At 40.6% G+C, this 14,112-nt stretch overlaps 1 protein-coding gene across 1 annotated transcript in view; it reads left to right on the top strand.

Annotated features, from left to right (window-relative positions):
* Positions 1–3,304, top strand: part of LOC126295073 (AF4/FMR2 family member lilli-like) — a 404,574-nt gene extending 401,270 nt beyond the window's left edge. The window contains exon 14 of the mRNA XM_049987318.1: positions 2,991–3,304. Within this exon, the coding sequence (XP_049843275.1) occupies positions 2,991–3,304 (314 nt within the window). The remainder of the gene's footprint in view (positions 1–2,990) is intronic.
* The last annotated feature ends 10,808 nt before the right edge of the window (positions 3,305–14,112 follow it).

The raw sequence follows: 14,112 nt of genomic DNA, 5'->3' as shown, positions 1-14,112 counted from the left end.
GAGCGGGCGCGGACCGCAGAGGGAACACCTAGAACCGCAGCGGACGGAAAACGGAGCAGCAACGCTGCAGCAGGTCGCAGGGAATGGGCGCGGACCACAGAGGAAGCGCCTGCAGCCGTTGGTGGAGGGGGAAGGCCATAGGCATAAATACAAGACCAGGTCCACTCGAGGAGCAGTCTCAGGTCGCACCTGACGAAGGTTACGAGCTACGTGAACGAAATATCGTGCAAGTACTACGCTGATATCCGGCATAACACCCGACAACCCAAGATGTCAGTAGAGATTACTGTTTGCTCTGTGGGCAGAGGATAGAGAACAAACTCTCAACAACGTTTGGTTTTCAGAAGAGGCGCATTTTCATTTAGACGGTGTGATTAACAAACAAAATATACGCTTTTGGCCCACTGAAAACTCACAAGTGCTTCACGAACGACAACATTATGCTCCGAGATTTATAGCGTGGGCAGCAATTTCTAGTCACGGACTTAATGGACCCTTTATCTTTGGAGAAACTGTGAACAGCGAGCGTTATTTGAGCACGCTTCGCAATAGCTTCATTCCACAGCTTCTTGGTACTGTCTTGCCCTCCGACACGCAGTGATCCGTGCTAGATGGAGCAACGCCACATACTGCAAACACTGTGTTGGACTTGTTACACGAGCAGGTCCCTTCAATGATGGACAAAATCGGCCCCCCAATAGTCCAGACCTCAATCTGTGTGACTTGTTTGCTTTGGGGGTATCTAAACGAAAAAATTATCCCGAAACGTCCATGTGATTTAATGGAGCTCAGAAGGCTTATTCTTCAAGCTTGCAGTGAAATTACGGAAGACATGTGCCGTAGGGTAATCACTAACTTCAGTGTTCGTTTGAAGGAAGTTAGGAAACGAAATGGTGGACATATTGAGCATGTGCTGAGTTAGAACAAATCTCCATGGACGTCTCTTCATTGTAGTATGTGTTCCTTTCAGATTGTATTCACAAGAAAGTTTATATTCAAAAACAAAATGGTAAGACATTTCGTGCGCCACCCTCTATGATGTACAACAACAGGCAAACAAATGACTGCACTTTCAGAAAAATCAATTGTTTACTCGAGAGAAAGAGCTTCACAAATAGGGCAAGGCAGCAATGCATTGCTCCACTTTTGGCCTTTATGAAAGTGGTTCTTGGGCTCGGTATTGACTGAAAGAGTGGTTGGATCTCCGATTGAGGGATATCGTGCCAGATTCTGTCCAATTGGCGCTCCAGACCCTCAAAATCCAGAGCTCGTTGGTGGTCACTGCCCATAATGCGCCAAACGTTCTCAGTTGGGGAGTGGTCCAGCGACCTTGCTGGCTGAGGTAGAGTTTGGCAAGCACGAAGTGGTGTTGTATCCCCACCAATGGGCACACCCCCTTGAAGTTCGCCGCCAACCTCAAGTCGGCAACATCCGCACTGCCACCAGTGAGGTTGACTTCCACAGGCAGCAACAGATGTTTCATGTTCGACACTGGCGTACGACAGTTGTAGTACAGAGTTCCAGAGTCGCTGTTGACAGCTACACTAATTAGGGGGGATCAGCCAGTCAGTCTCCAAGTGGTAGCCTTCTCTTAGCGACACACATTTGCTATAGTGATATAAAAATGAAAAATCTGGCATACTATGCTTATTTTAATTCCACAATGTCATATGGAATTATTTTCTGGGGTAATTCAGCAAGCCAAGCTAATGTTTTCCGGGAACAAAAACGTGCACTAAGAGTTATATGTGGTGTGAACTCAAGAACATCCTGCAGAAGCCTGTTTAGGGAACTAGGGATACTAACTACTGCTTCCCAGTACATTTATTCCTTAATGAAATTTGTCATTAAAAATATATCACTTTTTCAAACCAACAGCTCAATTCATGGAATCAATACCAGAAATATGAATAATCTTCACAAGGATTTAAAGTCACTTAGTCTTGTACAAAGAGGTGTGCATTATTCAGGAACAGGCATTTTCAATAACTCGCCAACATCCATAAAAAGCTTAACAACGAATGAAATTCAGCGTAAGAGAAGCCTAAAGGATTTATTGGTGCCCAACTCCTTCTACTCCATTGATGAATTTCTCAGTAAAACCAACTGGTTTGTATATATATGAAGTACAATCTAACTTCTGCACAATTTCAGTGCAGTAATGTGTTCATTGTAAATAAGTATCATAGTAGTTGTATTGCATGTTTATTACCTTATAAATAAATAAGAAACTTTATTTTCAATTCAGTGCATTAGTATTTGTAAAATGACTCTTTCATATAATGTTCATTAAAAAATGACGCTCACTCCACTTGGGACCTGTGGAATGGTACATTAGCGTATTTGTTTTAGTTCTAAATATTTGTCATGTATTGTTCGATTTTCTGACATGTTCCACATCCTGGAGGACCGCTTCACTACGGACCAATTGGAATGAAAGTAAATCTAATCTAATCGAATCTAAACTAAACTAAACAGTGTGGCATCTATGACAGACACAGTCTTGTTGACATTGTATTCAGTTATGCACACCTTGACAGGCCATTGCTTAGTTGCATCTGTCTTCAAGCAGATCCGACAAGTTGCTGTACAACTCAACTATCGCAGCACAGTAAAGTACATTCGTGGTGTTTGAAAAAAGAACTCCCTAGTCTTAAGTATAAATGTAATTAGGAAATTACTGAAAAATTACGTCAGTGAGTGCATATCATCAAAGAGAATTCCTTCAAGTTTTGTTTCATGTTAGTAGACTTCAACGTGAGATCCGTTTGTTGCCCTGCACACGTCGAGACAATATTCCATTTCTCGCCACGTATTCACCACCATTTCAGGTGTCACTGCCCCAACCACCGCGACGATTCTTTCCCGGTGTAGGAAGCGGGGCTGTGTAAAGATTGTGACCTAGTACGGGCGCGCAGTTGAGTGCCCCACAAACCGATCATCACGATCATCGTCAGCTGCTTGACCGCCTCCGTCTCTGCTGTCGACAGGGGGCGGCGCGCCACCCCCGGGGGCAGTGGACGAGCTGGCGCTGTTCGTGCAGCAGGACGCCGGCCGCATAGAGCGGCTGCGGCGGCGCTACGGCGGAGGCGGCCCCGGGGGCGGCGGGGGCGTTGGGTCCGCCCCCGCGACGCCGAGCCCCGGTGGCGGCGCCGCCGCCGCGGGCGTGGGCGACGAGGACCGCGACGACGACTACGGCTTCCAGCGGCGGCCGTCGGTCCGGGGCATCAAGCCGCGCTTCGGGTCCACCTCGGAGATCGTCAGCCAGGTTCGTCGCACCGCCCCCTCGTGTTTTCTTCTTTAGGCCCAGCAGCGCAATATATGATTGTCAGAGTAAATACACCAAACAGGCACTTGTAATAAGTAATCTTTATTTATGGCAGACTGTTTGGGCTTAATCGCCATTTTCAAGTACCTGCATCATCTTTAAATGTGAACCTGCAATTACAATTATGGTGAGAACAGCTATGGATCCCAGTGTCATTCATATTGAAGAAGCTGCCTTGTAATCACGTCTAGATTGATGTGACGTCCATATTACGTCGTTAATAGGCTGTTTCGTAACTGTCAATACTTTAATAACATCGTAAATGGCGCCAAGATGTTGAAATTACGTTTTACGACTGGCAATTTGACAGCTCCACTTTTACCACGCTATATGTTTACAAAGTTCTGCAGATGAACAGCGATATTATTTTATTAACTAAAATTTGTAACGCTTATCTTTGCTTGTTGCATATCTTGCTTCTGATTTATCCATTGTCGTGGTCTAAAAGTTCAATAAAGTTTTTAAGATAGTACTTGTGTCTAAATTCTGTATGTTCGTTTAATATTTTTGTGGATGTTTTCTCATTTACGTGCAAATTTCCAATTCCTCAAGAATGTTCGTTGTAAAACGTTTTCTTATTCTGTGCAGAATTTGTAGAGCATTTTCGATGTCATCAGGTGCGTGATCTTGATTTTCTTCAGATGTAGAAAGCAGCTCGACCGATTATATTCGCTCTCTCTAGCGTGTTCTTCATATCTAACGATACAGTTTCTTCCTGTTTGGCCAATGTAAAAGCTACTTCAACTACCACGTGTGATTTTATATATGCCTGGGTTATCGTATCTCGTGCTAGTGGTTGCGGAACATAATTTTATTGTAATATTCTTATAGGTTCGGAAGGCTAGTTGGATATTTATGACTTTAAAAAGGTGTATTAATTCTGTTTGAGATTCTTCCAAGCTAGAGTGCTGGTATGAATCTTATTTTCTGTGTCGGCGATGTTTGTCGAGTTAGGTATATCTCGCTATGTATTGTGTTCTGCTTTCGTGTTTTACATTTGTAATAAAATTTTGTGATTGTGTTGCGGCCTAGTTTATGAGCCATTGGGTGACAGGAATTGGCGTTATTATATTGTCAGAAGTGGTATTTTATCTATAGACATTAAAAGTATAGCGATTATTATGTTTGCTAATTGTGAGGCCCAGATAGTTAATGGTATTGTCTTTCTCAGTTAGAACACGAAAATGGGTAAAACAGAAATAATATATTCAACAACCAAAGGTAATTGTAACAAATTTTAATTAATAAAATAATATCGCTCTTCATCTGTACACACTTTGTAAATATGTAGCGTCATGAGTCGAAGTGTCAAACTGCTGTCACGTCGTAATTAACATTTAATTTCAACATCTTGACATCATTTACGATCTTATTAAAGTAGTGACAGTTACGAAACAGTCCACTAACGACGCAATATGGACGTCACGTTAATCTAGACGTGAGTAAAAGACAGCTACTTTAATATGAATGACATTGGCATCCATACCTGTTATCATCTTATCTTTGGTGCTACGTCACGTGTGCTGGACTGCTGTTAAAATTGCTCGTCAATATTTTATAAAGTTTTAGTCTTCTGTTACTTATTTTGAAGTTTATTTGTGTTACTATTTGCTGTAAAAGTAACTTATTAGTGGATTTTCATTAATCTTAGTCTTTCTTCCTGTATTGTTGACTCGAGTGGTCTGTTATTCGAGAGTGACAGTGTGTGCTTACGTCGTTTGTCCTAGCCTCGCGCCTCAGTAGTTTGTTTACATTTCGCGGCGTGCAGTTGCAGCTGTGGCGGCTATAAAGCTAAGTATTGACAAAGTTATTTGTGCACTGTTATAGAGCTATTAAATTTAATAGTTTTCGGCGGTGTTTCGTTCTGTTGGTGGCGAAATAACGATTCAATAAACTTTAGGAAACGTTCGATCGCTGCTTTTTTTAGTTTTCTGTGCGTTAAAGTCGTTTAATAAATAAACTTAATGGTATAGTTTCCATTGACTTTTTTTTGTTTCTAGTGAAATAATTCAGTAAAATTTTCATTGTGTTTTAACTTTGTCGAGTGTCACAGTGGCCACTTGAATTTTTTGGTTTTAGCTAATAGTTTTGTTAGTATTGGTAGTAGCTGTGGTGTAGTAGTATTACTACAAGTAATTGCTTTCTCCGTAGACAGAGAATTTCGAGATCACTACATTAGTTCTACTGGTGTAACTGAACTTAGGTAACATAGCTGTAATTTTTTTCAGTAACTATAAAATTTTACTATGTGTGAGAATTGTGGGCTCTGTCATAGGTTTGTGAGTAGTGGGATATGGTATGGGATTTGTTCAAAGTATTTTCATTGGAGGGGGGGGGGAGATGCAGTGGGGAAGCCAGTGTGCATTCTAACATGATCCCCTCATGCGAATGCAGAATCTGTAGTAGAAATAAGTTGATCGAGGAGCAGAAGCATAAAATCTGTGCTCTTGAGCTGCAGTTACAATGTGCAAAGGAGGAACTAGATAGATTGAGGAGAGGGAAGGGCAGTGGAGAACTGGGAAGTGGGAAGAAGGCAGCTAGGAGGAGGAGGTAGTCAGACAGTTTATACTTTGCGTGTATGCAATAGATTTGGCCAACTGTCAGAGTTGAGTAGAGAGGAACCTCATGTAGCTGCAGGTGTAGGGGATGTGCAGCAGCCCTCAGCAGTTAGGACGCCTAGGTCTGTAAGTGCTGTGGTGTGAGTAATAATCGCCAAATTACAAAATATAAACAAAATTATATGCAGGAGTTATAACTACAATATTACAATAGTCTTATAAATAGTAGACAGGAGATACAATATATAAAGTGAGGTAGTACAATCAAAAAAATCAGAATGTACCAGTCCAAGATACAGAAAATGGTCAGAATACAGAATACCAAGACAGAAAACATATTGTACACAAAGACATATTACACCAGATTATAACTGCCCTTTGCAACTGTGCAGAGAAAAACAGGTTAATGCTACTAGCAGATAGGTGACCAGAACTGCTAATGAGATAGTTAATATAGTATATTGGGAGCAGCCAAAGTTTATTAATTTGTTTTTGACTGCAATCTAGAAATTCATCAAGGGAATAAAAAGGATGCTTGACCAGCCACTCGTACAGTTTTGGTGTGACTTTTCGATAGGACAATCGAATTTACAAAGAGAAAATTTATTGCAACATTTTGAACCTATTTCATGATAGCAATTAAAGACTTAGTTAAACATTGAAAAGGTACACCAATGTGTTTCTCGGGGAGAGAGAGAGAGAGAGAGAGAGAGAGAGAGAGAGAGAGAGAGAGAGAGAGAGAGAGAGAGAGATTAACAACAGTCGTAACTTTGTTTCACAAACAATGGCTTCCAGGAATCTAGTCTACCAGAATCAGTGATAATTCTTACAACTTTTTTTTTGCAGTAGAAGAATATCATTACATGGCAACAGAGAGAGAGAGAGAGAGAGAGAGAGAGAGAGAGATTAACAACAGCCGTAACTTTGTTTCACAAACAATGGCTTGCAGGAATCTAGTCTACCACAATCAGTGATAATTCTTACAACTTTTTTTTTGCTGTAGAAGAATATCATGTACATGGCTACAGTTTCCCCATAATACTAAACCATAAGAAATAATGCTCTTAAAGAAGGCAAAATATGCTGATCTAATATACTGATCTGATACACAACCTTTTAACCTTCTCAAGAAATAGATTACTCTAGAAAGCCTTGCAGATATATAGTTAATATGGTAGTTCCAATTAAGTTTACTATCTAAATATATACCAAGAAATTTAACATTATTCAAAACATTCAGAAATAAGATATCTCTTAAGCTGAAAAACAGGAACTGTGTATAATTTTCATTTAATAAAAAACCGTTTGCTCTGAACCATTTTCATGCTTCAGTGAGGGTATTTTCTATTATATTTTTTAACAGTTCAATGTCAGGATTGTATTGTCGGCATATAAGATTGAATGGGAACTTACATTAGATGGTAAACCATTAACCATAATCAGAAAAAGCAGTGAGCCAAGCACTGAGCCCTGAGGCACACCACACGGGACATTGACTACATTGGATCTATCTTCATTAATACAATCAATCTGTTTACGGTGCTCCAAAAAAGACCTAAGAATACCCAAGCCACTGTTTTAAAAACCTAAAGTCTCTAATTTATGCAGAAGTAACTTGTGGTTCACAGCGTTTGCCAGCATTGTGAAGCCTAGTGCAGGGTTGGGTCAGGTGACTGACAGCATAGGGAAGTTACGTAGGAATTTTACAGAGGAGGATCAGGTAGTGATAGTGGGTGAAGCAAAGAACGGTCTTGATAGGGATGGGAAATTTGATGTTGGTGGTGGCCTGGTAAAGACAGCTAGTCAAAGTGGTGGCACTAATGTGCATTTCGTGCAGCTGTTACGTGGTCATGATTGGCCTCATCTTGAGGCTGCTGTCAGGGGTGTTGACGTGGAGATGGGGAGGGCACTGATGGCAGAGGGCGTGGGTCACATTTCAGTGGTGCAAGTTGGGTCTATCAGTAGATCAGGTTTCACTAGGCATGGTCTGCACCTCAATGGGTATGCAAAGGGGAGGCTGGCAAAGTCACTGTAGGTGAGATAACTCGTGGAAAAGTTCCTGTAGTAGTTGGTGTTAGAGCTGCACCTTTTTTAGACTGACGTCAGCTGATAGGTATACCTGTTTATTGGAAGTTCATCTAAAGGCGCAACTTCAGAGAACATCACGTCTCCAAGTAGGGAAGGAATCAGCATATTTCCTCAAAATATAAGAGGTATTAGAGATAAAGTTAGTGAATTGCTTATAGATGTTGACTCTGAAATTATTGGTACACTGGAGCACCACTTAAATAATTTGGCAGTTCAGAGGCTTCCTTTACCAGGATACAGATTAGCTGGCTGTTTTTCAAGGAGTTACTTGCAGAATGGGGAGTGACTATGTATGTTAAAAAACAGTATTCCGTAGACGTATCACGGCACTACACTGAACAAATATTTGAATGTCCTTCAGGAGCAGTTGAATTTAGTGAAACTAAATTTCTAATTCTTGTTGTTTATAGGTTCCCTAGCTCTGACTTCAGAGCATTTCTGTTCAAGCTGGAGGGGTTTCTTGATTTACTTTGTAGGAAGTAGAAACAATTTGTTATATGTGGTGTTTTCAATATAAATTTTGTATATGCTGGAGCAAGGATGTTGGTAGATATCCTAAATTCATATGATCAGATGCAGACTGTGTTTTTTCCAACTAGGGTGCAGGGGGAACAGTTGCACAGGCATAGACAATATTTTTATTCATTTGTCATTACTAGATGGGCATTCTGTTAGTAAAAGGGTGAATGGCCTTTCAGGCCATGATGCACAAATTTTAACACTAAAAGCGTTTTGTACAAATGTCACATACAATTGCAAACTCTGTAGGAAAGTTAATCCAACAGCAATAGAGAGTTTTTTACACCTTGTCAAGAAACATGAGTGGCAGGATGTTTCTAGTGCCCAGATGGTTGACTAGTAGAATAAGGTATCTTGTAGAACAAGGTGGGAATTATATCAAAATCTTAGAAGTAGTCATAATCAATCTAGCCCATTACAGACAGCACTGTAAGGTGCTTCAAAATTTTATTGAGAAGACAGTGTGTGGCACACAAATAGAATAGCTAATTCACAGTTAAAATTAAAATTGTGAAGGAAGTGTCTGGTCATCAGCACAAGGTTAACGATATAAAGTCAGTTCTTCGAAGAATACTTCTGTTGCTGATCAATCAGATACATGTACAGTATTTGACAGTAATTTGAGTATTGCTGGTGAATTAAATAAAAATTTTGTTTCTGCAGGGAATCATATAATGTTGTTGGCAAATGCCTTTTAGAGACTGATGTCTGAAATACTCCTCTGTGATTCGGATGGGGGAGATTGAGTTAATAATTAAATAACTAAACACTAAGGACTCTCATGGTTATGATGGAGTCCCTGGTAGAATATTAAAGTACTGTGCTGCACATCTCAGCCCTGTACTTAGCCATACTTGTAATTTTTCCTTTAGGAATGGACAGTTTCCTGAACAATAAACATACTCAGTAGTAAAGCCACTTTGTATATGGGAATAAAGGGAAAATGTAGATAATTTTAGACCTGTTTCTGTGCCATCAGTGTTTGCTAAAGTTATTGAAAAGGCTATGTGTGTAAGGATAATTGATCATTTTATATCACATGATTTGCTAGCATGCGCCAACCTCTTCATCTCAGAGTAGCGCTTGCAACCTACGTCCTATATCGCTCAGTGACCACACTCCAATCTCTGTCTTCCTCTACAGTTTTTACCCTCTAAAGTTCCCTCTAGTTCCATACAAGTTATTTCATGGTGTGTCAACACCTGTCCTATCATTCTGTCCCAGTGTTTTTCATATATTTGTTTCCTCTCCAATTCTACCCAGAACCACCTTGTTCCTCACCTTGTCAGTCCACCCACTTTTCGATATTCGTCTGTAACATCACACCTCAAACTCTTTGATTCTCTTCTGTTCCGGTTTTCCCACAGTCCATGTCTCGCTGTTGTACAATGTTGTGCACCAGACATACAGTCTCCCTCAGATGAAGGCCTATCTTTGATACTAGTGTACTCTTCTTGGCCAGGAATGCCCTTGCACTGTCCACCATTTGTTACTTTGCTGCCTACGTAGCAGAATTCTTAAACTTCATCTACTTCGTGACCATCAATCGTTATGCTTACTTTCTCGCAGTTCTCATTTCTGCTACTTTTCGCTGCTTTTGTCTTTCTTATTTCCCAATCCATATACTGTACTCATCCGACTGTTCACTCAATTGTTCATTCTAGTGTTTGATAACGAGGGCACTTTTAGTGACTTCCAATTAACTACACATGTAATGTCAAATATTTTCTAAACGTTTTCTCGCTTACATGCTTGACTTTAGATATGTAATACATCAAGTCATCTTCATAGTAATGAGATATGTTAAGGCGTTTCTACATGATCTGTCGATTCTTTAAAGAATGGGGTGTGTAGGATTTATCATTATTCACTGGAACGATTTGTATAATTGTAAGGGATTACATACGAAATAACGTATCCCAGGATTATCAAACAGTAGAAGATAACCAGATAAAAGTGTCATTTGGTATAGCGTGAAATTATTTACTTCATAATTTGAAATCTCTGTGTACAGGTAGTCTGATCAGCCTACGTCTTGATACTTTAGTGTTCCAAAAAATCGTGCACGAAATTGCAATTTTTCAGGGAGGTCGTATCTAGGGTTCTGTTGAGCACAGACATAAGGGGTCAATAGCTTTGGGCAGCCCTGGCCTAATGAACGTTTCGATACATACTGCAAGATGTGCTACAGTATAGGTTAAAAATTAAAAAAGAAATGTTCCTCGATCCGGGATAATTGAACAAATAGGTTGGTTTGAAAGTTCCCGAGTTCGAGTCTCGGTCGGGCACACAGTTTTAATTTGCCAGGAAGTTTCATATCAGCGCACACTCCGCTGCAGAGTGAAAATCTCATTCTGGAAATAGGTTGGTTCTTTTGCATTAAGTGCGGTGTAGAGTGGACCGCATATGGCTTATAAAAGCACCATTTGTTCATGGGCCATTTCTGAGAAAACCCCGAAAAGCCGTGATTTTTGGATACGAGAAGAACTAATGTGGGTATGCCCCCACCTGTGTTTTCCATATATGGCAGCTCGTCGAAGATTTTGCCATATGTCCTTAAGATCATGTTATCGGTGAAGATTGAAACTTTTTTCCGATATCATTATCCGTTACCGAGATCCAGAGGTTGAAAGTCACTATACTTCAGCACTTAAAATACGCACGTCATATCTGATCTGAGGTGTAAGTGTATCTTTAACTGATGTAGTAAATACATGGCAAGAATTCTAGGTTCATTGCAAGAGCTCTGAGGTCACCAATCTATGTTCTTCGGCAACATTTTTTCACCAATAAAACTTTGACACACTGTCTCTGTATAATGGACATTTCACACTTATAGAAATCTGATACTCCAGTGCCAAAAAATGGGCTTTAACATGCCTGAAATTAAAACGAGCGAAACATTATCTAAGAGGGGAAAGACTATAGATTCTGTAAAATATCTCTCTTAATATTTTTGCTCTTTTAACATGCAAATCACCAGCTGGACGCCTAATATGAATAGCGATCAGTAAGCAAACTAACTTTGTGTACTTACTGGTCGTTTGTACGTGTCAGAACATATAAATGTGCCAAGGTAAATGAATAAACCGTCATACCTTTACTGACCTATAGAATTCGTTTTATATAAGCTCTTGCTTTAGCAGGGAAAAGAAGGGAACCAGCGGGAAAGAGCCCCTATCGGAGTACAAAAAACTGCGAATACGTTCCTCCTCAAAAGACTCTGACAGTAAGTGGCTACCCAACTGCATCAATCCTCATTCTGTCTTCCTCACCGAATATTTTTGGCTTGTGACCATATTTGTGCTTTTCTGTGCCGAAAGACAGAAGCAGAGTAACAGTGAGAGTTGTGCGTGTGTGTGTGTGTGTGTGTGTGTGAGAGAGAGAGAGAGAGAGAGAGAGAGAGAGAGAGAGAGAGAGAGAGAGAGAGATATGAGATGAGATGAGATATTGATTGATGGTTGGTGAGAGGTGGTTGCAGTAAAGGATAGAGAGAGGTGGATGGAGGACGGATGTACAGTTGGAGCAGAAGATAGAGAAGGCAGTGGAAGTGAAAAATACAGAAGAGTGGAGGCTATACAAAAACTTGGTAGGTATCTGGACCCTCACAGATCGGCGAACACGTAGGAGAGGGTGCGTTTTGGACCGAAATTTTAAACACCCGGGTACAGAAAACAAATTGGTTGCGCCCCCTCCCGCCCTCCGAGTGTTTGATGGTGACAGTGGCAAAGAGAGACAAAAGGAGACAGTGTAAGGCAGACAGAGCAGTGGGATATACAGTAATTCTATGGTTGAAAAGGGGGTTAGTGAGAGAGATACATATGCAGACAAGAGCAGCGGGAGGGAGATGCTTTACCACAGAGAGAGTTAGATTGTTCTGCGTGAAAGCTGAACGAATAATTTTTGGCGAGGAAGGAATTTTGAGGACTGGGGCCACCTGCTCCCCACCTCTTACAAAGAGGAACATGTACGCCTGTTCTGTGCTACAATAGGAGTATTTGTTATATATATATATATATATATATATATATATATATATATATATATATATATATATGGTGTTTTGCCCTTAAAGAGAGCATTTGGACTAAAGTACATGGCCAGTTCCTTTTGTTGCCCAAACTTCCCTCATTCGCTTGCTGTGTTTCTGTTTCCAGTCCTCTGTCCATGCTTCTCGTCGACTTTGTGTCTTCGGCTTCATCTTGATTGCCTTTTTGGTTGCCCATATTTCTTTCATCTTCTGGCTGTGACCTTGCTTGCGTTCTTCAGTCCATTTTATGCCTGTTCGTTTGTCACATTGTATCTCATGTAGTTTACTTTTCTTAATGATGTTTCTCAATTTTATTCTGTCGTTTATTGTGTCTACTGTTATGTTGAGTTGGTTCAGATAGTTTTCTACCTCTTCCAGCCATTTGTTGCGTCTAGTGGTTACCCAGTCAAAGATCTGTTTGGTCAGCCTGTGTGATGGCATTCTGTGTAGGTGTCCATAGAATTGTAGTCTGCGTTTTGTAATCTTTTCTGTGATTGTCTCCGTATGTTTGTATAGTTCCACTGTAGGTTTCTTGATCCATATTCCATTGTTGTTAGTTGCGCCAAATATTTTCCTTAGTATTTTCCGTTCTACTTTTTCTAATTGTCTGATACGTGTATGCCCTAGGATTAGTGTGGTCTCTGCTGCATATAGTGCATCGGGGAGCACCACCGTGTCTTAATGGCGTAATTTGGCTTTTTGTGAGATAGACTTCTTGTTGTAATGATTCCACACTACTTTGTATGCCTTGTGCAGTTTAGTCTTTTTTCATCATTTGAGTCTCTGTTATGTCCACTCATTTGTACTGTTTCACCGAGGTATTTGATGTTTGCCGTTTTGTAAATCGTGCCATACTTTGTGTTCAGAGATGAGAGTTTCTTTGTGCTCATAAACTGTGTCTTTTCGTAAGAGATCTGTTGTCCAGTTTTGGAAGCGATTTCGTGCAGTTTTTCAATAGCGTCCTTTGCTTCCTTTATACCTTTCGTGACAATCGCCAAATACTCTGCAAAAGCCACTCATTTAATCTGTAGGTTTCCTAAGGTTATTCCCTGTTGCGATGTTCCCCATTCTTTTATGACCTTATCTAACACCAGATTGAAAAGAAGTGAGAGGCCATCGCCTTGTCGGACACCTGTGCGAATTTCAAAGGGCTCTGACAGTTCCCCACATAACTTTACTTTGGAGGTCGTGTTGGTTAAAGTTTGCTCTATGATAGCCCGTGTTTTGTTGTCTACTTTGTATTCTACTAGAATTTTGAAGAGAGTTTTCAGGTCGATAGAGTCGTGCGCCTTTTTGAAGTCGACAAAGGTAATGATCAGGTTCTGTTTGTGTTGTAAAATCATTTTCAGGTTCCAAATTTGTTTCGCACAAGACCGCCCTTTACGGAAGCCTGCTCGGTATCCCCCCAATCAAGTGGTCAGTCTGGCATTCAAGTCTGTTCAGTGAGGCCTTAGAGAGGATCTCGTATGTGACCGGTAGGAGGGATATTCCTCTGTAGTTGTTCGGGTCAGTCTTGTCGCCTTTTTTGTGTAGTGGGTGTACCAGGGCAGTTTTCCAGTCGTCGGGAATTTTCATGGTCTTCCAGATGT

Source organism: Schistocerca gregaria, chromosome 11 (assembly GCF_023897955.1).
Source record: "Schistocerca gregaria isolate iqSchGreg1 chromosome 11, iqSchGreg1.2, whole genome shotgun sequence".
NCBI lineage: Eukaryota > Metazoa > Arthropoda > Insecta > Orthoptera > Acrididae > Schistocerca > Schistocerca gregaria.
Note: the sequence above shows the minus strand (reverse complement) of the source record. Positions and strands in the feature narration are given on the sequence as shown.